General features: G+C 34.7%; 1 protein-coding gene across 1 annotated transcript; it reads left to right on the forward strand.

Moving 5' to 3' along the window:
- The first annotated feature begins 853 nt into the window (after positions 1–853).
- Positions 854–27859, forward strand: cry2 (cryptochrome circadian regulator 2). The gene is made up of 11 exons (XM_056451834.1): positions 854–1154; positions 2839–2947; positions 8122–8264; positions 15301–15574; positions 17664–17804; positions 18355–18666; positions 18953–19104; positions 20605–20807; positions 21637–21720; positions 23952–24178; positions 26557–27859. Exons 1-10 carry the CDS (start codon positions 997–999, stop codon positions 24170–24172), a joined length of 1797 nt encoding a protein of 598 aa, XP_056307809.1. The 5' UTR covers positions 854–996; the 3' UTR covers positions 24173–24178; positions 26557–27859.

Raw genomic sequence — 27859 nt, forward strand, 5'->3', positions numbered from 1 at the left:
CCAACAAAAATGACATTATTGTAAATAATAACAATACAAATATACATATTTCATTGTTACAATGTTCGTGTACATTTATATTGTTATTATTTGCAGGAATGTCATTTTTTCTACCACAAGTTTGATCATAATATAATATAATATAATATAATATAATATAATATAATATAATATGATTTACAGACAGACAGACAGACAGACAGACAGACAGATAGAGATAGTAATATACTACTGTACTTTAACAGTTATACATAAGTAGTATTATTTTATTGTATAGATTCTTTGTTTCATTCCTATTACTTTTTAAAAGAGACTAGTCAGACAGGTTGAAACACTGACCCATGGGCATGTGAGCCGAACCTGACCTCTATCTCAGCCACACAGTAACCTTTAAAGTTCATTGACCATAATCTGAACCCTTTATTTATCTGATTTCGTTAATGTGAAGAAGAACCACGAGGAGGCGCAAAAACAACACTCAACTGCAACTGCGTTTCTTCAGGATACTCTTATAAAACATGTTTGGCATCTGCGAGTGTGCATACACACACACATCTTAGTATGGGAGAAATACATTCCTCATTCTCCAGCTGTAGTGTGGCGTTGTTCGCTGCAGACGGTGTTTTGCAAAGAGCACTTGACTCTGCGCGTGACTTACGTGTTGTTACCAACTCGCACGAATTGATGTCATAATTTGACGATGAACATGGCGAACAACACACCAAAGAAACGTGACGGGGCTGGACTTGCACAGTGAGCCCGAGCCAATCACAGCTCGGAGGCCCGAGTCACTCATTCCGGTAATCCGTACACGTGTCGTCCCGCTGGCCAATGAACGCGGGGAGAGGCGGAAAAAAACCATTGCGTCTGCAGTGTGTCTGCTCCCCATCTCAAACTCCACACTGAGGCACAATGTGCGTGCTGGACGGCTGAAAGCTGGGATTGTTTACTCTTCTGGATTTCCTTGGAGCTTTTACGATGGAATAAAGCGCAATTATGGTGGTGAATTCTGTGCATTGGTTTCGCAAAGGGCTGCGGCTTCATGATAATCCGGCTTTGCAGGAAGCTCTAAATGGCGCGGATACTGTACGTTGTGTTTATATTTTGGACCCGTGGTTTGCAGGCTCGGCTAACGTGGGAGTCAACCGATGGAGGTAGGTTTCATTATTTTTTGGTGGTTTGCGGTTATGTTGAAACTTACAGATGTGTTATTTTGGTGTTTTAGTGATGATTGGAAATGGTAACGTTAGCGCGTAACGTTAACGTAAACTGCGCATCTGTTTTGCACAGACGCTGTTGTTTTGGCCTTGTGTCTGATATGTAGTTTTAATGTAATATATTTGTGTGAATGTCGGATTTAAGTGGTAAATGGCGTATTTATTACTTAAAAAACATAAATAATACGGCTGCGTGCGGCCCTTGCTGATGTTTTGACTAAGTTAGGTTAACAAACTTTATAAGTTACTCAATGTAAACACCTATGATTTAACTATTTGTCATTTAACTATTTGTCAAAATGTTATTTTTGTTTAAAACAACGGTTGTTAAACTGGTTTAATATTTATTTGCGTTAATGGTGTAATTCTGTGGCCGTGCCATGAGAGCAAATGGAGGCTAATGATAACAGGCTAGTCGTTTTGCTCACGCCCACTTCGGTTTTATATAACGGCTAAAATTACCAATTTCGTTACTGCGTCATTGAGTGTTTTCTCGGTGAACTCTAAAGTTGTGTAGACTGAAACTGATATAAAGTGTATGTAAAATGTTATTTTGGTATGCAAAAGCTCGAGTCACGTGACGGAGCGATTGTATTTTCACGTGTTGTGTCTTAGCAGACATGCTGAGAGATGCAGTGTTTGAATGAACAAACCAGACATAATGTATTGTGAAATCTGTCAAATATTTTTATTATTTTGTTCATAGGCAAAATTTTGTAATGTAGTATTAATAATAATTATTATAATCATCTTCATTATAAACATGATGTATGATGAATAATACAATAACATTTTACTAAATATCAAGTTTACAGTAAGTTAGTTAAAATATGTTTGTTAGCTTTCGAAAGTTTATGATTCATTCCAATGTCTTATCTTTTAAAGTCATTGAGTAAGATTTGTGACTTTCTGCTGTCCTCAAAGAGTGAGTTCACCCGCAAATAACATTTGCTGTATGTTTACTCATCCACAGGCCTTCAAAGATGAAGGTGACTTTTTTTTCTTAAGTAAAATAGTAAAGGTTTGTTTAGCTTAAGCTGTGGTCCTTCTTGATTTGTAAAATGGAAGTCAGTGGCTACTGGCGCTTTGATAGTCAAAATACATACAGGCAAACTTAAAGTAATACTTGTTATTCTACTTTAAATACATTGAGGTCTTTTGAAGTGAGAAAACAAGACGTCAAATCGACAAATATGTTCCTTATCGTATTTAGGCATAATTTGTTTCTCTTTTTTGTTTTGGTAGTTGATGAGTATTATTAATATTTTTTTAACCAGGTATGTTAAATATTAATCTTAATTGACTATTGTGTTTTTACTAATGGCTGAAATTAGTGCAAACTATTCATTCATGCTAAAAATATCATTAACTATTTGAAGCAATGTTATTTTAAATGTAATCAAATCAAAGCTTTATAAATAATATGTTAGGAGAACTTGATTTATTTATATATATATATTTATATATCTATATATATATATATATATATTAGTAATTTATTTCAGACTAATTCTTGTTAAATAATTCTTGTTTTCTCTGCCAAAACTGAGACTGTTTGTAATATCAAGGTATCTTAAAACAAAGTTTTGTTCAAATCATATTTTTCCATTTCTCTCCACAGATTTTTACTGGAATCTTTAGAGGATTTGGACACGAGTTTGAGAAAACTGAATTCGAGACTTTTTGTGGTGCGCGGACAGCCAACAGACGTCTTCCCAAGACTATTCAAGGTCTGTTTTTGTCTCTGGACATTTGTCTTGTATCTTTTTGTTTCTCTTTGGCTTTTAATTTCTAAACATTTGTGTCTGCAACTTGAAACACGGAAAATGTCCACCAGGCCTGAGGTGGACATACTGGTGCGTAATACAATCCTGAGATGTTAGGGCATTTGGTAACTGTTTACAGCAATTAGTGGGTTTAATATCAAATATTTAAATATATTCACTATTAAGTTGGTCTTCATTTGTTTCAGAAGAAATGCAATAATAGTTTAAGTTCGTCATTTAATTCTAATGTTACAATATATTGTTTTTGGCAGAAGCACTGATTTAAAAGCTTAAACTGATTGCCAAATATCAGCCACTTGCTAATTAGTTTAGCAAACATTAGCTGGTTGCTATGACTTCATAATAAACACAGTCTAGTTAGTATGCAGGGCGGTGTGTGTCCAAATCTGGTCCAACAGCGAAGTAAAGATTCAGGTTATTGTTTCACCAAAATAAGGTTAATTTGGTGGTGTTGTCTGTTTGGTATGCAACAAAATGGAAGGATGTAATGTGTCACACAGCTTAAGTTGTTTTGGGCCAAAACAAGACATACTATTAGTTTTCTCTTTTAATATCACAAGATACTTTATTCTTAGATGTTTTGAAATGTTCACAAAGTTTCCATCCAGTATATTCAGAACATTTACAGTGTTAAAATTCTGTCATGCAAAAAGTGGGAGTGAATAAACTATTTAGTCATAGAAGGGAGTAGGGCTGCAGGATATTGGAAAAATCTGATATTACGATATTTAGTTTTTCTACGATAAATATTGCAGGTAATATGAATACAGTTTTACAAGATGGTTTGAAAATCTGACGGTTTTCTGGATGGTCTAACAAGTATTCTGGTACAAAAATTGAGTAATTACAATGCAAAAAAGTATGCTTTTCTTTGTCTCGTTTCTAGTCCAATTCATAAAAAAAATATTGTTTATTTTCACTGTTAGTAGAAATAAGGGAAAATTAAGAGTGGGGTTAGTGAAATCTTGTTTTCATTATGAAATCTCGATATTTGGACTAGAAACAAGACAAAAGAAATGTTTTTGCATAAATCATACAAATTCCATATAAATACGTTAATTAAATATCATTCTGTGGCTCCTGGTCAACTATAATTTAGATTGGACATTGCACATCTTGTGACCATAGCGAATGCAAACATTGTGATATCGATGCTAAAACAATACAATCTGCAGCCCTAGAAGGGAAAAAAGCTCTTTTAGTCAATATTCTGTTTTTTATATGTAAAATATTTCAATTCAATTCCAAAAACTTTTGTCTAACAAAACTGTGTTCAAATAGAGGCTCACACACAATCACACAAATACAACAAATATACTAGCAAAATACATTCAGAAATACAATATTCATTGGCTGTCAACTGCTAATTTGTTTCTAAAATTATTACAGGGTGTCCACGGGGTCTTAAAGTATTAAAAGTTGACATTAAGAAATAGAGAATTAAGGCCCTTAAAAGGTATTAAAAAGTCTTAATTGCATCTCAAATTCTGTTCAAGTGTTGTCCGAAGTGTTAGACTCCAAATAATCATAAATATATTTATTTTCCTCCTAATTTTAACAATGGCGTGCTCGATCCACATGATTAGTTCGGGCCGGGGCACGTCTGACCTTCGTTCAGGTGATGTCACGTAATTTGCAACAAAAGCGAAAAGGTGATGTGACGCTCTCCACATGTGGCGGAACCATAGAGCGAAACAGACAGCAAAATGGGAAAATGTAAGTTTGCATACTCCTAAGTGGAGAAAGATGAGGTAAAACGGTGGCTGAAGCCTGTCGCTGAAAACAGCCGCATAATTTATTCTTTCAAGCTTTGTTTCTTTCGAGCTTATCTGAGTTCTGTTGCATGGTTGTGCTCCATTGATTTATTTAACTACAACTGTTTATTAGGTTAGAGGTTTGATATTGATTAGAACTTGAAGTGCTGATGAGATCTTAAAATATTCTTTAAAAAGGTCTTTAAAAAGTCTTAAAAAGGTATTGAAACTATCTTTAGGATTCCTGCATATACCCTGTATTAATAATAATCACACAAACAGCTAAAAAAGTAATCTGAAATTGTTGAAAAGAAAGAACTGTTGAAAGAAATTGTTGGAGCCAGTAGCCTAGTGGTTTAAATTCAACGACATATAGCACCACGGTGCTCATGGTGACCCGAGTTCAATTCCCGGCTCGAGGTTCAATGCCGATGCTATATTTATCCTGAATATAATTTTTAAAAATAATGGAAATTTATGGACGAATGGGTGTTATTTATTTTATTTTTATTTTTTTTATTGTATTGTACTAATTGTTTATTATAACATTTATTATCCAGGTATGTCTGTAGTACCTTTTAAGTGTCAAAAATACATTTCATAAAGTTTTGTGATCAGCTAATATTAAGAAAAATCAATGCTGTACATTTACTATTGCTTTCACTCTAAAATATAATTAATTAGGAAGTCATTTAAAATGTAAAAAAAAAATCATAATATCGCTGTTAGGGCTGCACAATATTGGAAAAATCTGACATTGCGATAATTTTTTTTCTGCGATTTATATGTTGTGATATGAATGTAATTTCACCAGATGATTTGAACAGCCATTTGGAAATATTTAAATACAACAGAGCAAATATCAAAGTTAAATTAAATAAACAGTGCTTTATAGTTTCTAACGGTAGTCTAACAGTATTCGGGTACAGAACCTAAACAAAATAACATGGTCATCATTGTATAAATTCAAAAATAATATTAAATAATGTTTTTATCATTTGATCTTTAATAACTTATCTAATGCTGCGATGTGACTACTGGATACACACGTTGCGATATCGATGCTCAAACTATATATTGTGCAGCCCTAATCACTGTGTATTTATTAAACCAAATTCATGAGCATGACAATCTTTACCCATTATATATTTTATAAATTCAGCTATAAACTTCGCCACATCCCATAATTTTTCATTTAGATAAAAAAACTACCAGTAACTTCATCTCAAATGAGCATCTGATTCCTGTAAAGCTGTTTGGTTTGCTCCAGCATCCAAGGTAGTTTGTTTTGAAAGATCTCATTTTCATACTGCTGAAGCAGGCTTCTCTTTTTAGCATGCCAGTGTGCAAGTCAGACGTTGGCAAGTGGGCTGTACGATTCGTTTGGCATGTGGTTAATGGTGCTGTTTATGCATGAGGGTGAAAGCACCAGCACATGGACCCTTTATAGTATGCTTGTAAAACCAAGAAGTCACAGCATTAGCTACAGTACACTTCTCTTGGACTGTTCCGTATCTGTATGTGAAACCGTTATGAAAGGATTTGGAATAACTTGTAATAAAGAACTCTATTTTTTAGGCTAATTATATACACTGTAAAACCCAACAGTCAACTTGAAATAAGTGTAGTTAACTCAAAATTGACTGAAAGTTAATTCTACTCATTTGAAAAGAGTTTTGAACTCCACGTTGAAGGTAATGACTTTAAAACCTCATTACATAAACTTAAATGGAGTAAGTTCACAGTACTCATATAGAATAGTTTTTTTTAACTGAAATTGTTTGTTGCGATTGGTTTCCTCTAACGGTTTGAGTTGCCTTAACTTATTGGGTTTTACAGTACTCCGTTGGTTTGAGTTCTCTTCATTTATTGGATTTTACTGTGCTCAGATTGCTTCATTTACTCAAATGGTGTAAGTTCACACTACTTATTTGGATTAGTTTTTGAACTTAAACGGTTTGTTGCAATCAGTTTCCTTGAATAGATTGAGGTTTACAGTATACTCTTATGTGTGCATGCTCTTTACAAAAGCAATTGGTCAATGGGGTTAACTTCTGAGATTTTAGTTTTTACTTTTTTTTAATGCAAACTTTCTTACAAGCTTAAGCCCAAAGTATAAGTTGTTGGCTTGCTTGTGTTTTTTTTTTTCACAGGAATTCACACAATTTATTATTGTATATTATCCCACTTTTTTACGAACAGAAAAAAAAAATGAACTATTTAAATTAGACTGACTATATTCCCCTCACACAAATGCTCATTAAAGTCCACGCAAACTAAAAATTAAACCCTCTGAATTGTGTTGGAAAATCTTTTTTTAGATTTAAAAAAATTATAGAGGGACTCAAAATCGAGCCTTTGTCAACTCCACAAGAATATCTGGTAAATATATGCCACAAACCTAAGTTTTGGGTACACTTCAGCGCATTTATTTTTCTTATGATCTTCACACTTAGACGTTTGTTTCATAACTTCTTTTGTTTGCCCAGTTAGCATTGGTTCATTTTGGCATATGTGAAACCTGCAATTGCACTAGTATTTGTGCCAAATCAATTGGTCTGAGATCGCCTGAATGAATCCTCAATTAAAACGAACTCTGGAGAAGATTGATTTGTAGTGAGAAAGCAAAACAATTCAACAAACCAGGCTGTATCACAGTGTATTATGGTTATAAAGCCTAATAGCCATATATTGAGCAATATGAAGAGAGAACTATGAGTAAATGTGCAAAACAATTGATTCGCTGGTGTGAAAGCACTCCTAATCCCTTTGATCTAAATGCTGTTGTCGAAATGTTTTGTTTTGCTAGTGCACTCTGTTGTTCTTTAGGTGAAAAATGCAAGTTAGTCTACTGAATAAAATTTTTTTATTTGTTTAGGGAATCTTCAATCAAAGTCTGACCTTTTGGTCTTTTACGTTTGGAGTGGTGGTCCTCCTCTGACGTCAGTTTGACAGCTTCAGTTACAATATTCTTAACCACACCGCTCTTACCCTCAGTTTGTTTTGAGAGAATGATGCACAAAAAGAAAGTCCTGGCCCCTACTCACTTTTTTTGTTAAATAGTAGAGGGGCCTAAATTCTAGCCTTGGTGAACTCCACAAGAAAATGTGTTGAATATATGCTACAAGCCTCAACTCCGGTTTAAAGAACACTCCAACGCGTTTATTTTTCTTAGATCTTAAACCCTATTGCATCTAGATGCTGTTGTTGAAATGCTGGAAATTAGGTTTCATTAAATTAAGACCTAAGTTTACTTGGGTTTTAGAAGTAAGGGATAAAGGTACTATACCTTGATTTGTTAGTTTGATTATTTGTATCAAACATATCTGATCCTCTCTCTCTTTTTTTTTTTTTTTTTTCCAGGAATGGAATGTCTCACGTCTCACGTTTGAATATGACTCTGAGCCTTATGGGAAGGAAAGAGATGCCGCAATTATTAAAATGGCACAGGAATACGGTGTGGAAACCGTGGTACGAAACACTCACACACTCTACAATCCAGACAGGTGAGTGATGGACTGCGCTAGCACACATTGCTCATTAAAAAATGACTCTCGTAAACTCACAAAGGCAATAAACTTAGGTCATAGGTGTAAAATGTATTGTCCTATAAAATTTCAGAATTATAAAATCACTCAAGTGTGTCCAGTTTTGACTTGAGAGTGTATTAATATTTTAAAGTGATATTTTTATTAGCTTGTTTTACTTGTGGCAAGCACTCAAGTGTATTTTAAGAGATTTTATTTTAATAATACACTAGTGGTTAAAGTTCTGTGATCAGAAGGATTTACATCAGTCTTTTATACTCCACAGAAATGCATTTATAATTCATAAAACTGTGAAATGTAATTCTTTTAAGAATATTTCACAATGTATTCATTCTTGTGATACCAAACCTACATTTTCAGCAGTTATTACTACTTCAGTCTCCCATTATCCTTCAAGACATTCCAATATGTTGATTTGTTATGCTGCTTATTTTTTAGGAAGATTGAACCTTTCCTTCTGAGAAATAGAGCTGTATCGTTGACATTGCATATTGAATTATTTGGCGATTATCTCTGTTTTTAAAATTGTGTGAAATTGCGTTCTTAAAGCATTCTGAATTCAGCTTAAACAACTGTGTATGTGTATATATGTATAGATATAGATATATAGATAATCCTTTTAGACTAGATAATGGTGAGGTAAAATGCTGCAATATTTTGAAATTCCAGTTCATTTTTTCACATCACTCTCCCAAAATCTCCATGTGGCCCAAGTGTAGCAAATGGAGTGTTCTCATTGAACAGCTCTGAGATAAACCTTGTCATATGGCACTGGGCTTCAGATTTTCTCAGCTGCAGTAATAGAAAATGTTTACTTGTGAGTTGATTGAGTGTGGCAATGGCTTTATCATGCCACCTACATTTGACCTTCTCTCAAGTATTTTCATTCCATTTTAACCTGGTAAAAATGAACCGTTATGTAAGTGTTATTGGATCTGAAGTTCATTACCTATTAAGGTAGTTATTAAATGATATTATGTAATTTCTGAATTACATGTTTTGGTTATTATGTGCCTGTCTGACTACACGCATAGTTTGCTTTGTTTTGCTCCTGTTTTAAACGTTCAAAAATTTCAGTTACGAGTTCATATTATAATTATGTTTATGTCCATACCTTTTGTTTCTTTTTAATACTATAATAGATTCATTAGCAGAGTTGGGGGTAAAGCATTACAAATAACGCAAGTTACGTAATATTACTTTTCTAAGTAATGAGTAAAGTAACACATTACTTTTAAATAATCAGTAATAATATTTGAGTTACTTTTTTGAAAATGTAATGCAAGTTACTTTTTTGTTTAATTAATTGGCATTTAAAAAATTATTTGTTCATTTTTTGAACGCATCGAAGAAATAGAAAAGGGGGTTGTCTTAATGGACAGTGATTTTATTTAAGACAAATAGTACAAAAGTAGCAAACGCATTGCTTTAAACGTTCAATAATCTGTATATATGGCATGTATAGCTCTAAGGTCAGGATGTTCTCAGATAACAATATCCTAAAATATAATTTTTTGATTTGTTTCTAAAGGTAATTGAAGGTGTTGGTTATACAGTGCGTTGTTAATTGCAGAACGAAGGAAAGTGAGGAAAAAAACAAGTTCTGAAAGAGATCAATCCTCAGCCAAGTAATAAAAAGTACTGCAGAAGTATCTTAATGTATTACTTACCATAAAAAGTAACACAACTATTTCCATTTTTAGGGAGTAACTCAATATTGTAATGCATTGCTTTCTAAAGTAACTTTCCCGACACTGTTCATTAGTATCAAAATAGGCCGTTTATTCTCTTGAAATTGTTATTTTTGAAATAATATTGTATTTAAACAATTATACTTGCTAAAAGATGTGATTAAACTATTGAGGGGGCCCAAAAATGAGCCTTTGGGTACACTACAAGAATACATGGATGAAATATACACTCACAAGCCACTTTATTAGTTACACCAATGCTTGTTAACGCGATTTTCTAATCAGTCAAGAAGGGCTGGTCTGAGTATTTCAGAAACTGCTGATCTACTGGTATTTTCACACACAACCATCTCTAGTGTTTACAGAGAATGGTCTGGAAAAAAGAGAAAACATTCGGTGAGCGGCAGTTCTGTGGGTGCAAATGCCTTGTTGATGTCAGAGGAGAATGGCCAGACTGTTTCAAGCTGATAGCAAGGCAACAGAAACTCAAATAACCACTCGTTACAACCGAGGTATGCAGAAGAGCATCTCTGAACGTACAAAACGTCGATCCTTGAGGAGGATAGGCTACAGCAGCAGAAGACCACACCGGGTGCCACTCCTGTCAGCTAAGAAAAGGAAATTGAGGCTACAATTCACACAGGCTCACCAAAATTGGACAATAGAAGATTAGAAAAATGTTGCCTGGTCTGATTGATTTCTGCTGCGACATTTGGATGGTAGGGTCAGAATTTTGCGTCAACGACATGAAAGCATGGATCCATCCGGCCTTGTATCAACGGTTCAGACTGGTGGTGGTGGTGTAATGGTGTGGGAGATATTTTCTTGGCACACTTTGGGCCCATTAGTACCAATTGAGCATCATGTCAACGCCACAGTTTACCCATCTTCTGATAGCTACTTCCAGCAAGATAACTCGCCATGTCATAAAGCACGATTCATCTCAGACTGGTTTCTTGACCATGACAATGAGTTTACGGTACTTAAATGGCCTCCACAGTCACCAGAACTCAATCCAGTAGAGCACCTTTGGGATGTGGTGGAGTGGTAGATTCACATCATGGATGTGCAGCTGACAAGTCTGCAGCAATTTTGTGATGTTATTATGCCAATATGGACCCAAAAATTTTCGAGGAATATTTCCAGTATCTTATTGAATCTATGCCACGAAGGGTTAAGGCACTTCTAAAGACAAAAGTGATACTAGTCCAACCTGATACTAGTAGGGTGTATCTAATAAAGTGGCTGATGAGTGTAGACTACTGAACTTGCTCATTATTATTATTATTATTATTATTATTATTATTATTATTATTATTATTATTATATACTACTGAACTTGCTTATTATTATTATTATTATTATTATTATTATTATCATTATACATAAAGTATAAATTCACAGCTTTTCATGAAGTTTTAGTTGACTTTTTTTCTTACTGCAAATGACAACTATTGTGTTGTATGTACTATTAATGATCGATGTTGTAAATATAATTAACATTTGTAATGATGGCTGAATATTATACCATAAATTCAACACCATTTTTAAATGTCAGTTAAAAATAATCAAACTACTATAAATTTAAGATATCATGTTATATTTATCCGATATTTAACTGTTTCTAAAACAGTTTAAACATTTTAAATGTAAATAAAATTTAAACACAAAGAAAATTGAATTTGATTTGTGTGTTCTAAATATAAAATCCAATTAAAATGTCCTACTGACAGGATTTTCACTGTCCCTAATACAAGTATAAATCTGAACTACGGTTCTACAGGGGAAAAACCTTCTTGTTTTTGCACGTCATCCAATAATCATTGACTAGATTCCTCAATAAACTTTGCCAGCACTTTTAGCATAATGTGACATAACGATGAACTGTGCACTACCGTGACCCTGAGCTGCTCTTGTGTTTGTATGCCTTTTGCTGAGTTTATTACCAAACAGAATGACTCTCCTCTTCTTAGATCATCATGCAGATACCGCTACTCCTGATGTGTGTAATGTAAAACAAGCGCCCGTTTGCGTAGGTTACATAAATGGGATTGATGTTGGTTATACACCCAGATGCAGCGTCTCATTCAGAAGAGTAGAGAACGAGCCTGCATGCATAAGCGTGTGTGAATGCATGTGCTGGTGTGCCTGTGACGTCTTTAGGACAGCCAGATGAAATGAGACTCGCTGTTGCCATCTAGCGGCAAGAGGCAGCCCTGGCGGTCACACTGTAAAACATGTGCTGTGAGAGGGAGGGTGAAATAGCTCAGCATGCAAGTCACCACTGCAAACATGTGCGAGCCGAGCGTCAGGCTTTTCCTAGTGAGCACGCGGGTGCCCCCTGATTCCAGAAAAACGGCCAATGGCGGAGGCTCCACCCCTGATGGATATAGACAGTTGTATAAGATCAACTATAAATAAGGGACAGGCTGTTAAATGTGTTAAGACTCTTGTTTCGCTCCTAGAGGAGACACCAAGACAGCTCATAGGCAGTCAGGGACGTGTGTGCTTTCATTTGGAGAATGTGGGTAAATGTTTTTCTCGTATGTCGACACATAACCAAGCGAACTGGTTAATTGAATATGGCGTGAGTGACCTTATTTCCACTGGAACAAAATTGGTCAAATGTCTTGCACTCAATCAAGATTGTATTAATATCTATCAGAGTAACATTTTTTTTCTTTATACAATGGGAAATAAGTAATGAATAAGTTTTTCCCTGGGAATAATATTTATAATGGAGCTGTTGACATGAAATTGAACTAGATTTTGGTAAAAACCCAAACAATACAAACATAAAAATAAAGCAAAACAAAATAAATCTGAAAAATTTGTTGTGTAATAACAATGAAATGACACCAGGAGTAAGTGCCGAACTACTGAAATGTATTAAATACATTATATAAAGGCTTTTTGGTGATGGCATTGGCGGCTTAAAGACTCCTCATATGGAAAATAAAGTCACATGAACATCATGACTTCAACAGAGTGTAAAAATCTTGATGGTTCTGTAGGTCTCGTCTATCAAATCTAAGCTTTATTTTTTTATTTTCTATTGGGTTCAAGTCAGGTGATTGGCTGGGCCATTCTACAGCTTGATTTTCTTTGTCTGAAAGCATTTGAGAGTTTCCTTGGCTGTGCTTTGGATCATTTTCCTGCTGAAATGTCCACCCTGGTTTCATCTTCGTCATCCTGCCGGTTCATACGGTCATGGAAAACCTGGCAAAGTCATGGAATTTTGACATGGCATTTTCCAGGCCTGGAAAAGTTTTGGAAAAACAGAAAAACCCACAAGCTCTTGGAAAAGTTGTGGAAATTTACATTTAGTCATTTAGCAGACATTTTTGTCCAAAGTGACTTAAGCTGCATTCGCTCTAGAGCTTGTGCTTGCAAAATCCTGTCGTACGGTGCTGCGAAAAAGGGCGAGGTTAAACAATATCATTAGACATCAATAAAAGTGAGCGATTGCTCCTTATTTTAAATTTCTTATTTTAAATTATCTTCTATTGGTCTCACGCAATCACCTGATGTGATTTCACAGGTGAGAATTCAGTGAGCTTGAACTTTCAAATGCAGTGACATGCAAAACTTGTCGCACGTGCTTGCGTTTCTGGTCTGCCGCATTTGCATGCCTATGAATGGAAGTCTATGGAGTGAAAAGTGCAGTGTGACCGCAGCTTTATAATAGAAGTAGTTTTACCTACTATTACTAGTTTAACAAGCAATTAAGATGATCTAAAATTAGTTTGACAAATGTCTGTACATTGGAATGGAGGTTCGTTGTTTTTACTTATCTTTTCTTGGCCAAAATATGCTCTCAAATTATTAGTATTAGTAAGCATCATCTTTTTTATATAAATATAAAAATTTATTGAATCTATTGCGTGTTTTATGAGTTGCTGTAATTTAAACGTTTCTTATGGTTTACCACGTCTATGTAGACATTACATTAAACATTAGGTCATGAAAATTGACTTGAAAGTCCTAGAATAGTCATAGAATTTTTGTAGTAAAAATGTGTATGAACTCTGTCCTGATAATGTAGATGCTGGACTGAAGTAGCGAATATTCATTTACGATGAGGATTGCTGATTAACTACTGAGAGATTTCAGCTGCTGTCTGGGTTTTCACTGCCTTTCTACATCTTCCTTCATGTGTTCAATACTTTTTCTGTGTCATTTTGTCTTATTACACATAACTTCATTTGTATACTAATTAAATTTGTTTTCTTTGCATATATGGATTTCTTTGCTTGCTATCAACATCTGGCAAACATTTAGAGTCAACAGCACCTTTAGAAATGTGTTTTCTGAGAAAAATTGTGATGTGTTCAATACTTATTTTCCCCGGCTGTATATGAATTTTGATATTTAAATTTGCTAATAAATGTATTTAACTAACAGAAGGGCCCAGAGTTGAGCCTTGGGAGACACCAAAACAAAATATGTATAATAGACAATACTAGTTACATTCTTGGGCTGAATTTCTTATGATCTTACAAACACTTGGTAACACTTCAGTTTAAGTAACCATTCGCACCATTAACTACTGGCTTATTATGATATTAATGGTGTATTGTTAGTACTTATATAGTATCACCTTATTCTACATTCCGAATCCAACTCGATACCTAAACCTAAATACTACCTTATTAACTATTAATGAGCAGCTGTTTAATAGTTTGAGCTAATAGTCTTAGTTAAGGCTTTGTTTGAGTGAATTGTACATTTTAAAATGAAGTCCTGCCAACATCTTTTGATTTTTAAGACTGATGTCGAAATCCTTAAAGTTTGTTTTGGAGATGACTATAAATATTTTTCTTTATAGAAATACCAGTAATTGAACTACTGGTAAATGAACTTCTTAAAGAATGATTTATCTATTGGTATCACTTTATTTTGATGGTCCCTTTGACACATTTTGCTTAATTTAAGTTGCATTGCATCTACATGCCAACTAATTCTCAATAGATTATAAGTAGACTGTAAGTTGACATGTACTTGCAAAGTTTCTTATAGTCAGTTAAATGTCTGTTGAAGGAGCAGTATCAGTAGATATTAAGCAGACAGTCTACTAATACTCAAATGATAATTAATTGGCATGTAGTTGCAATGCAACTTTGTCAACAAAACGTGCAATAGGGATAATCAAAATAAAGTTTTACCAAAGAGTTCATATTAAACTGGTTCGAAACACAGACTTTTCCCCCATTTCCCCCTTCTAAGCTTAATGTTCAACCTTAGAGAGAAAACAGCTACTTTACAGACGGTGAAATCTGAGACTTGATATGCTTTCCCCTCAGGATAATAGAAATGAACAACCACAGCCCCCCTCTCACTTTCAAGAGATTTCAAGCCATTGTGAACCGACTCGAACTTCCCAGGAAACCGTTGCCGACCATCACTCAAGAGCAGATGGCCAGGTGTCGGACACAGATCTCGGACAATCATGACGAACACTACGGCGTGCCCTCTCTCGAGGAGCTGGGTTTTAGAACTCAGGGTGACAGCTTACATGTATGGAAGGGTGGGGAGACGGAAGCCCTGGAAAGATTAAATAAGCACTTGGATAGGAAGGTAAGACATGGAGACACTTTTTATCAAGTTAAGCATTTTAGGTTTTAATAATGACTGATGAATAAAATATGTATTAACTAAAGCATAGTATTTTATGTTTGTCTGTTTTTTATTTATGTATTAGAAATGGGGATGCTCATAATAACCCGATTCACCGTTAATGGAAAGAGTGCGTTTTTAACCGATAATGGTATCAGTTAAACGATTAATTTATTTATTTTTAATTGACTGCATAAATGTGCAACACATATTTGTTAACTCGCGGGATGGTAACACATGCAACCACACGTGCCTACAGAAGCAAAATGAAAGAAGTATATTGCTGGTCACAGTTCGACACAGACGGGTTGATGCCAAACTAGTGCTGATGCTGATTGCATCTGTCCTGGATCTGCATCATAAACACCTCTGTTTATTTGCACAATTTGAGAAAGAAGCCGCAAAACAAATCTTTCTGAAATGTGCTATGCTTTAGAAACAAGCCGCCACAAGTCGGAGTGTCTGATTTATTAATTTTTTTCTCTCAATGAAAGCACGCTGCAGCACCGCTCATAAACACAACAAATAGGTTATAGTTTTGAAGATTTAGTGTACAACCAACAAACCAACATTTTTTCCATATGGAAAAATTACAGTTATTAATAGTTCTTATAAAATATCCATTTTTAAAATAGCCTGCAAAAAACGCGTATATGCATTTTGAGGCGTCTTCTCCTGATAACTCTGTAAAGAACTTAATTTACACTTTCAGTGATCGTACAGATAAGAGCAAATCATCAATCGTATCTGTTAGGTGTATACTTTTTTTGTTTGCACTCACAATAACAACAAAAGCATGTGCTTTTGCAAAATAAGGAAAACAAACAGTGTAGGCATTCTTTCTTGTCTCTCTCCGCGAACTGTTTTTAGAAACGAGTCAGTAAAATGCACTGAAACTCAGTGAAAACAAAATACGCATACATATATCTATAGAAAGAAATGTCTACTTTTAAATGCAGTGAGTGCATGTTGAAAGCAAATATTGTTTGGTAAAGTAATTAGTATGAAACCAACACCATGTCTAGTTTCCCAGTCTGAGCTCATTATATTTAATGTGGCCATGCCTACGCCCACGAGGCTTTGATATTACAGTCCTTAACGTGAAACACAGGCTTCATGTAAACTGTGGTCAGAAATAGCAGCAGAATCTCCACAAATACATGAGAGATACACATGAGAGACATGCGAATCTACAAATCAAACAAATCCAATGGTTTTCTTGATTTTTGCATAATGATAAGTCCGCACCAAACATTTTATTGCTTGTAAAACCTGTATGCAAATTAATGCAATATCATGTAAGCAAAATTGTTATATGCTATAGTAGCCTATACCTTACAAAAAATCTAAAATATGAGCCTTGTTATTGTCTTTTATCACACAAATCGCGAGTGAGGAAATGAAAGCACGCAAGCGCTAAAGTAAAACCAGATACCGGAGACATAATCTTTAAAATAATGACTTCTATTAAATAAAGTTGACAGAGGTTTATGATATAAGAATAACAGCGGAGAATTCATTAAAAATATTTTCCATGGAGCGATCGATTTGAGGTAGCCTGATATTTTTCTTTGACGAAAAGAAAAAAAACATCTAATGGGGAAAAAACAGCCTATGCCGTTTATTTAAAAAAAGATTCAGTTTGTGTTTTCGTTTTGTAATCCAAATGAAAAATATCTAGGGCAGGACTATTTATTTTATTCTTTTTATTTAGTTTGTTCTTTTTTTTCCTAACCTGTTGGAAACACTGCAGGTGCATGAAGATGTTCTGTTATTAATATGTTCGCATGTTAAAATAAATCGGTATTTTAAAATGCAATATTTGATGTCAGACACAAAATAGACCCTTTTATTTTTTTATTAATAATTTAATATAAATTTGACCAGTTAATGGTTAATTTTCGGTTAACTTTCGGCATTGGTGGTTGTCGGTTGGCAAAATTAACCGAAATGAGCATCCCTAATTAGAAAGTATTAACTGATAAATATCTGCATGTACATCTAAAATCAGGTGATTAATTTTTGAAGTGTTTTCTTTGTTTTGTTATAGGCCTGGGTAGCAAATTTTGAGAGGCCTAGAATATCCGGTCAGTCACTGTTCGCAAGCCCAACTGGACTTAGTCCCTACCTACGATTCGGCTGTCTGTCATGTCGCGTGTTTTACTACAATCTGCGGGACCTTTTTATGAAGGTAAGTTGTTGTTTTTTTTGTCATTTGGTTGTAATCTAGTGATATATAAGCTTAATGGTTTAGTACTAAGTGGTGAATTTTTAAGAAATTTTGAAAGTGGATATACAATTTGGATAATAGCAATTGCTAATAGATGTATTTAAACAAAGTAATAGAGGGTCCAATATCGAGCCTTGGGGGACACCACAGGAAAACATTAAATGTACAATAAGAGCCATTGTTTTATGCACACTTGTCTGAGTTCATTTTTCTCATGATGTCAATAAAACATTATTCTAATATCTGATGTTTAAATGGTTTTGGGGATTAATGAGCTGTATTTTCTTTGCAAAACATTTAAATTGATGAGTTGGTCCAGTTAATGTTGCAAACGCTTCAATTAAATGCCCAGAATGCAAGCAAACTGAAGTGTCCTAAGTAAAATTTTTATATCAAGCATTGAAAATGATCCAATAGTAAGAAACTGAATGAGCCTCACACTGCAAAACAGCTACAGCTCTGTAAAAAGTATGTTTCATGACTTTTTCTCTATTGCAATGCACTTTACCAGTTACGGAGGCGCTCCAGTCCACCCATGTCGCTCTTTGGTCAGCTGCTGTGGCGGGAGTTTTTCTACACGGCGGGCACCAATAACCCTAACTTTGACCATATGGAAGGAAACCCCATCTGCGTGCAGATCCCCTGGGATCACAATCCTGAGGCGCTGGCAAAGTGGGCTGAAGGTCGGACGGGGTTCCCTTGGATCGATGCCATCATGACCCAGCTGAGGCAGGAGGGCTGGATCCATCACCTGGCCCGACATGCAGTAGCCTGTTTTCTCACTCGAGGAGACCTGTGGATTAGCTGGGAAAGTGGAATGAAAGTAAATGAGATCAGACTACTTTGCTTTACTTTCTTTTTCATTTATTTTTTTCCTCTCATAAAGCAAGACACCAAGTGAAAGGGAAAAAAAAAGAAAAGAAAAAATCACTTATATTAACAAATATTGTATAAATAAATTGATAATGAGCTATTAAAAAACACAATGTATTTTGGAGGTTTTCGATGTTGACTAAATAAGTACTTTAATGAAAGCCCAAAATCTCAAAGTTTAGATTTGTTTTTGGGCTGCGGTGTCTCATCTTTATCTATTTCACATTTTCTCCCAGGTGTTTGAGGAGTTGTTGTTGGATGCGGACTGGAGTGTGAACGCCGGCAGCTGGATGTGGCTTTCCTGCAGTGCGTTTTTTCAGCAGTTCTTCCACTGTTACTGTCCAGTTGGCTTCGGCCGCAGGACGGATCCAAGTGGAGACTACATCAGGTACGTAAACTGAACTAAACCAGTGTTAGAACAGCATTTGTTACATCACTAACAGGTGTTAAAAAAAATCAAGATTTATGTTGCATAAAGGTTTATGTTAACGGCATCAGGTTCGAATCTTTCCACTGTTTATTTAAAAGGCTTCACAATGTCACAGCGAATCTTTTGAATATGCACAGTGTCTGAAGATTACCTTGGAAAATGGCAAGCTGGTTCAAAATTGGTGCACAAGATGTCATACGGAGATATTATGTAAAGCGTATTGTGTACTTAAAGAGTGTAGAACATTTGTATGAACTCTGCTACACACCAAGTCGAAATGCTGCACATTACACTACAAATAATAGCTTTTTTTGTGGCATTGTTGGCAGAAAGGAATAAAGGTTTAATAGATGGTATAAAATTGGGTGATCAATTTGAATAATTATACTTTTTAATAGATTAATTTATGTAAATATTAAGGGGGCCTAGGCTTCAGATTTACACTTGCCCTTTCAGGCTTGCACTCTCAGGCATCCACGCTTTCTCTGCAAGTGACGTCATTTACAATCGACACCTAATAAGTTTTCAGTTTGTTCGCATTGCCAGTCCACCCTCAGCCACACTTAAGGAATTTAAGGATGTTTTAAATAATTTCTTTTAGTCCTAAGTAGCCATTTCCCCTTAAAGCATTTAAGGGACCTAAACCGCTCCCTTAAATGAGCAAATGACACTCAAAATTCAAGCATTCTCACCCAAATAAAACTGAGTTAGATTAGACTCGCAGGACTGTAGATAAATAATTTAATAAAACCATTTAATGAACAAACTAATATATACAATGTGTTGAAAGCACATCTGCACAGGAGTGCATTCATATGAAACCGCAGCTTCAAAAGTCTCTACATGATCCCAGGCCTTTTTTTTGTAGGTCCTCCAAACATAATGTCTTATAGATTGACTCTATAAGAGAAAGTATCTCAGAGAGGAAGTGCGGTTGGCTCAGAGTGCAAGTCCAAGAGTTTAGTGCAAATCTGCAGCCAGACTCTATTGAGAATTGAGTCTTGGAGGGCACCACAAGAAAATGTGTTAAATATTCACTTTAAGCAATCTTTAGGAACATTTGAAGAACCAATGACATTTACTTGGTAACATTTACAAAAACTTTGTATTATTTTGACAACTTTGTCAGTTAATTTTAATCAAATATAGCCTTAATATAGGGTTTATTATATTTTGATGGTTTATTTAATCTTACAGGGTTATTAAAAAGCAAATATTGCACAAATGTCCTTTCCATGCATCACTTTGGCTACTAACGTATGTGATTTAAAAAAAAATAGCTTAACCCTTTAAGGTGCACTCCTTGAAAGTAATTTTTTGGCCCACGCTTGCGTTGAATAATATACTGAGACAAATCTGATAAATACTAATAATCAATTAAAATATTAACAATAGCCTATGGGTAAAAGGTCGTCCAGGTGGTTACGATGCCTGTTAAATTGTGTTTACTCATTACAGGAGGTACATCCCAAAGTTAAAGGACTATCCTAACCGCTATATCTACGAGCCGTGGAATGCTCCAGAATCGGTGCAGAAGGCAGCTAACTGCATTGTCGGTGTGGACTATCCTAAACCTATGATCAACCATGCAGAGAGCAGCCGGCTCAACATCGAACGGATGAAGCAAGTTTACCAGCAGCTCTCACACTACAGAGGCCTTAGTGAGTAACACAGCGTGAACCTACCAAACATGACACATGAGTGACTACTGCCCTCTTGTGGACAAAAGGGAGAAATGCAGCCTTTTGCCTCCAAGTAAAACAGTTCTAATGATACTAAATCTAAGGGCTTATTGAAGCATTAGCTGCTTGGCTACATTTTATACAAATTACTTTGACACAAGAGCTACAGTGATGTGGTTTGTTTTGGACCCAGTGCTTTATGTAGATAGTTTTGCTAATTCCAGATAATTCAAATTCAGACTTTAAAGGTGTCTTCACATGCACTTGGGAGGTTTGGTATGGTTAAAATAGATCGTTGTGATACTACTGCTCTGTTAAAGCAGTGTATTAGGGTTAATGTGAATGCTTCCAGGACTTAATGTATTATTTTCTTTTTGGTCTATACCAAACTAACCAAGAGAACACAATTTTAAAAGTGAAAATGCCTTAGAAATGGATCTAGTTGATTGGGCAACTGACATTTTCCAAAAAATACAGGTTGAAGTCAAGATAATAATACAAACAGATGGAAACAAATTAAATGCTTAGCAAATGGTTGTGTAAGAGCATTTGAAAAGCATGCAAATGATAGTCAAATAAATGTGTTTTATGATCATTTGTGTTTCAATGATTACATTTGCAGAATTTGCATTAAATTCATTTTAATTTACAAAATGTCAATGTATCAAATGATTTTGTAGTCAAACCATTGATGGATGATTATGATTGTTTTTCCGTTTCTGTGTTATTTGTTGTGCAATTGTATACAAAAGGCGACTTTTTGTTTAGCATTTTCCATTAAGCCCCTCTGTTTGTGATTTCTCTGTAGGTTTGCTTGCCTCAGTTCCTACTATTCAGGAAGAGGCAGAGCCTCCCATGTCAGATGACTCTCAGGCCAGCAGCAGCTCTGCCGGTGAGAAATGCTATTCATCATACTAAAGTTATCGTTCTCTTTAAAGGCTCATGATGAAAGGCTCATGCATTCCAAGATTAACACAGTTTGTTTACACTGGGTGTAACGATATGCCAGTGCCATGGTTTGTTCAGTTCTCTTTATTGGGGACACAGGTTCTGCTTTGTTTTATCTTAATATCAGTAATAAAGTTTAATAACTTTATACACTGGATTTACATGCGTCATATTAGTGAAGACTTGTCAAAATAAACCTTATTGTAAAGTGTTCTAGCTTTTCAAACACACAAACTATCTGTCACTTTGTCTCTAGATCTAAAACCAACAATTTGTTACATTTCATAGATTAATAACCAATGGCAAAGAAAATGGGATCTACATCCAAAAAAAACAAACTTCATGAAATTTGCCCTACTGTTGGTAAAAGAAAAGAATATTTACAACCGGTGGGATCAGATTGTTTTTACCCATTGTAGAATCGGTCACTTCAGGATGACAAGTTTTTAATTCTTGTAGATCTTTCCACACATTCTATTTTTAAAAGCACTATCTATGAAGAGTTTTCTATTAGATTTCATTGTTTTTAATTATGTGAGGAATTTAGATTATTCAGTTAGTTATAGTTTTATATATATATATATATATATATATATATATATATATATATATATATATATATATATATATATATATATATATATATATATATATATATATATATATATATATATATATATATATGAGTTTTTAGCAAAAATAAAATGTTGTAAAACCTTAATATTATCTATGTTTCCAGTATACTTTTTGTGATCATGAAAATGGCCATAGAAAACAAACTCTCTCCATTTTCATAGATAGATAGAAAGGTAGATGCATAGATAGATGCATAGTTTTTTTTCTTGTGCTGTTTGACTCAAAAGGTCATGATTCGCACTTGTTAAATACTTTCTTTATAGCTTTATTTTACGTTCCTAGGAGATGCACAACACAGACGTTTTGGCACAATGCCTTCCTCAGTGCATGACAATCTTCTCACTCCACCCTCATATTCCACATCAATCACATTACGTCATTAGTTATACAACTATTCAATAGTTAAAAACAATCTCGTTTTGGTTTCAATATAGCTAACAACACAAGAGATATATCCTCCACTCTTGTGCTGTTTGATCATTAGATTAATAAAAATGTACATTTTTAATATGAGATAAATTGTTAATGAGTAGTTTATTTGTGCCATTTCTGGGTTTGTAATCTACATAAATGACTGTAGTGATTAATAATTTACCAACTTCGTCTAATTATTCATAAGACTGTGTGTCCTTATCCAATGAGAAATCACATTGCTGTTTTTTCAGTACCACACACTGACTTCTGACAAAAACTCAAGACTGTGAGATTGTATACTATAAGTGAGAGTTGTGTTAACGGATGTAAAGTTTTTAAGTTTCTGTGGTTCATTCACACTCATCTTTAGACTATTATAAAATGAATCTATCATCTGCAGCATTTTTCAAGTGCTAAAACAGGCTTTAAAGCTAAATGTGACTTCTCCCAGCAAACAAATTTGTGTTTAATAGACGTTTAATAGACATCTAAATGTAGACAGCTTGGCTAAAACAAGGCTAAGCTTGGGCTGTCAGTGAAAATCTAATAGACATCTATGAATAGCCCAAAACTAGAGTAGTCATCAAATAAAGAGAAATGAATGACTGACTACACATATAAAGTCTGTCTAATCTGTCTATTTGACGACTAATCTAGTTTTGGGCTATTCTTAGATGTCTATTAGATTTTCACTGGCAGCCCATGTTTAGCCTCGTTTTAGCCAGGACGACTAGGTTTAGACGTCTATTGGACATCTTTTAAAAACAAAAAAATGCTTGCTGGGTTGTCATCAATTTAACAGAAATGAACGACTACACATATAAAATCTGTCTATTTGATGACTGGTCTAGTTTTGGCCTATTCTTAGATGTCTTTTAGATTTTCACTGACAGCCCAAGTTTAGCCTTGTTTTAGCCAAGACAACAGTGTTTAGATGTCTATTAGACCTCTTTAAAAATAAAACATGCTTGCTGGATTCTCAAATACAATAAAAGTCTTATTTCACCCTAAAGTAAATATATAATTATATATATGTATAGTTAAATATTTACAAGTAGATATATTTACTACTCTTACTATACAAACAGTTGTCAGGACAGTATTTTTGCTAAATGTTTTGTGCAGGTCAAGTGTCATCTCCTCCACACCAGAGCATCATCGCACCTTCAACACCACCGCTGTCTGAATCCTCCAGCCCAAACTCCAGCCCGACGGCAAGCACTTCTGTCCCGCACATCCAGAGGAAGAGAGGAAGACCATCAGAGACTCCCAGCAAACAGAAGACTAAAGTCAAGCACACCAGTCAGGCCAAAGGACTCGAGCTGAAGATGGACGAAAAGCAGTAACCGCAGGTACAGGCCAGTGTTTTCACTGATTTCAATAATGGTAATAGTTCCAATTATAAAACACTATTCTAATAATATATGAGCAATTCCAGTGTTATGGATGTGAGATTTGCAGTAAACACTTAACCTAAATTCACAGAGGAAGTACATTGTTGACGCATCTGTTTACATTTTCCAAAACAACTAACCACAGAGTTAAGGGGTCAAAAAATATTAATCTGTAAACATTTTTTAGAGTTTAAATGAGGAAAAAAAACATGCATTATAGATCTGACCAAAAAAGTAAGCAAGTTTACAGTACACAACAAACTTTGCTGATATTCTTTGAATTAAACTGCACAACCCAAAAGAAATGACACTAATCAAAAGGATAATGCTGTGTTGACACCAGACGTGGCACATGCGGATAAATTGCGCTATTTGTGTGAAAATAGACACGTGAACATTTTGAGTTTACTCGCTTCATTCACGCGTCAAATTCGCTTTATTCACATGTCAAATTCACTTCATTCGCGGGTCAAGTTCGCTTTATTCAAGCGTCAAATTCACTTTGCAATAGTCACGGGTTTGCGTCATGGACAGGGCCTGGTGACTCTAGCTTCGATGCTAAATGGCTAACATGGATTTTATTGAGAGAATACCTGTGCTTTATGTACTTTTAAGAAGGCTGATAAACGGCATAGATTTGTTCAGTGCTGTGTCTGAGTCCACTAAATCCTTGCTGCGGTGCACCCAGCTCTGAGTTCATCAACTCCTCCAGAAACTGTACCTGGATGATGGAGGCTTTTAGCGGTGCTTCAGACTGAGCCAAGCCCAGTTTGATGAACTGTTGTCGGGTGTCGGCAAGAGGATTTCCCTTTAGGACACCAACAACAGGCGCTACATAATCACACCCCTACAAGAGAAAGCTCCTGATTGGTTAATGTGACGTGAATGTCCACTGAAGTTATTTCAACTCAAGCGATTCCCGCTTTCGCTCAGTGTCATTTGCGCCAAACGTGCTGCTGGATGTCTTTGCATTGTCTTAACATATAAATCACTCGCTCTTGACGCTTTATCTGCATCTGGTGTGAACGCAGCGTTAGAGTTAGCACTGTATCGAACGAACAAATTATTTTATTTTACATTTTTACATTCATGAGGAAAAGGCTTTGTTATGGCTTTGACACCTCTCCTTTCAGGATGTGACGGATGTGAAATTGGCACTTGTGTGAATTTGGAAAATTAAGTATAATTGTTTGAAAACATTGACAGAGACATTTGAAACGTTGAAAACATTGACAGAGACATTTTTGTTTATTTTTACAGTACTGTACAATAAAAGCCTACACAAAGAAATAAAAACTTTAAAAGGGTTTCACTATTAGGGTGAACTTTTCATGGCGAAGTTGACATTTGCATGTTATTGCTCGTACATTTAAATAAAGATAATAGTAATAATGTATCTGTATTATTTTAGTCAATTATTTTTATTATCACTATTATTATCATGATTATATTATAGGAATCGCTGTTTTGTGGTTCACATAGTTATTTGTAGTTTTAATTGTAGTTTCATTTTTTAAATAATGTGGGTAATTTTGTTTAATTATAATTAGTCTTGTTTGAAATAGTATAATTGTTATAGTATTCATTCATTCATTCATTCATTTTCCTGTCGGCTTAGTCCCTTTATTAATCTTGGGTCGCCACAGCGGAATGAACCGCCAACTTATCCAGCATTTGTTTTATGCAGCGGATGCCCTTCCAGCCGCAGTTATAGTAATCAATGCATTGTAAATTGTTCAATTCCAAATGTTCATGCTAATATTAATAAAAGATTATAATAATATTAATGTTTATCATGTTGTTTAATATAAAAGTACATATTTTTATCATTATTAGAATCAATGCTTTTTTTATTTAAGTAGTTTGTAGTTTTAAAAAATATTTAGAAATTTAAGATAAATATAAATTAACTTTTTTTATTTTCAATTTGTTATTATTAGTGGTCATTTTTGTAGAAACTAACACTTTGTGAAGTTTCATTTGAATTTCTCTTTATACAGTGAGTTATAATGATAGTGAGGATGATGATGATTATTATTAATTGTACCAATAATGATAAATTATATTTTATTTAGCATAAAACCCTAATTTAAAAAACAATTACATGTATTATATAAAAATTTGAACACAGAACACCATATAATTTAGTCAATTAAAAAAAGCACCGATCCTTGCTATAACTGTTATTGTAACAATAGTTATTCAACTATATTGTTTTACAAATGTTTAACATTATAAATTGTTATATAATTATTAGTGTGCATATGTGTGTTCAGCTGTGATTGAGCTGTATATCCAACACTAATGATGATGAATTTTACTTCTGCCCTCTTCAGGTTGAAACTGCATTTGCAGTCCCATAACCAAGCGAGTCGGACAAGTTCACCTCCCCGAACCATCCGACAGACAGAAACGGCAAGAGAGAAGGGTGAAACGGCGCCACCTTTTGCAGAAAAACAGGAACGGCAGTAATAAATAAAAAGAAAAGAAAAAATGCCGCACTTCCATCAAGGCGTGCTGTAGATCCAGGGCTTATTTCCCAAAACATCCTTCATTTAAAAAAGCTGCTTTTGTTCTAGTTTGACCTGATAAAACTAAACACTATCGTGTAAAGAAACAGATCTGCATCAGATGCATCGAGATCTAACAGAAACAGAATTCTCTGAAATAAGTGTTCATCAAATCTAGCCAAAATTGATCTCTGGTTATCTTAATAGAAGTGATGAGGGAACATTTGAAGATACAGCGTTGATTGAGAATTATCTTTTTCTTTTTTTTTGTATGAAGTCTATAATTGCTTGCAAGCTACAAGCAACTAGTCTGCACAAGCAATGAAGAATTTACCTTCTTCGCTTTACGGTTCGATAATTTCTCCTCATGAATATACGCTTTGTGTATGTAACTCAGACGCAACATTTCATCACCATTGGCTGCACTAAAAGTTTCTCAAGTTAAAGTTAATGATTCAGTCAAAATTAAAATTGATGATTATTTGCTCACCTTCAGGTTATTCATGATATGTGACACTTTTTTACTTTTTATTTTTAATTGAGTATTACATTAAAGAATATTTTAGTTGGGATGCACCAATACCATTTTTTTTGGAACCGATGCGATCTCGATACCAAAATTCTGAGTATCGACTGATACAGATCCGATCCCGATATTGTGCGTTTAAATTTTTTTTATATATACGATAAAGTTTCTATAATTCTGGTGCTAAACTCAAATAAATAATCTTCTTTTAAAATAACACACCTATAAGTCTACTCTAAATGACAGATGACCCAATCTAAAGCATGATGCTTTCTGTAAACCTAGGCTACATTATTTGAGCATTCGTTATGACATTGATCTGTTGTGGTCCAGCTTATATTTCCTTATTTAATATTAAGATTTTACTTTGAAAACTGCAATAGGCTACCACTATTGACACTTATCGTTGGTAAAATAACCAGCCTTTTAACAAGCCTGATATTTTCCTGCAGGTTTGACGCAGACTAAACTAAACTGTCTGAGGCCAGGTTTACTTAATAATCCCTCGCCAAAGCTCACTGTGAGTGAGACGGAGAAAGTTCAGAAGAACGTCCGCTTGTATGTTTCAGCGCCAACAGGTCTGTTAAATAAAATATTATTATA

This window comes from Danio aesculapii, chromosome 25 (genome assembly GCF_903798145.1).
Source record: "Danio aesculapii chromosome 25, fDanAes4.1, whole genome shotgun sequence".
NCBI classification, from domain to species: domain Eukaryota; kingdom Metazoa; phylum Chordata; class Actinopteri; order Cypriniformes; family Danionidae; genus Danio; species Danio aesculapii.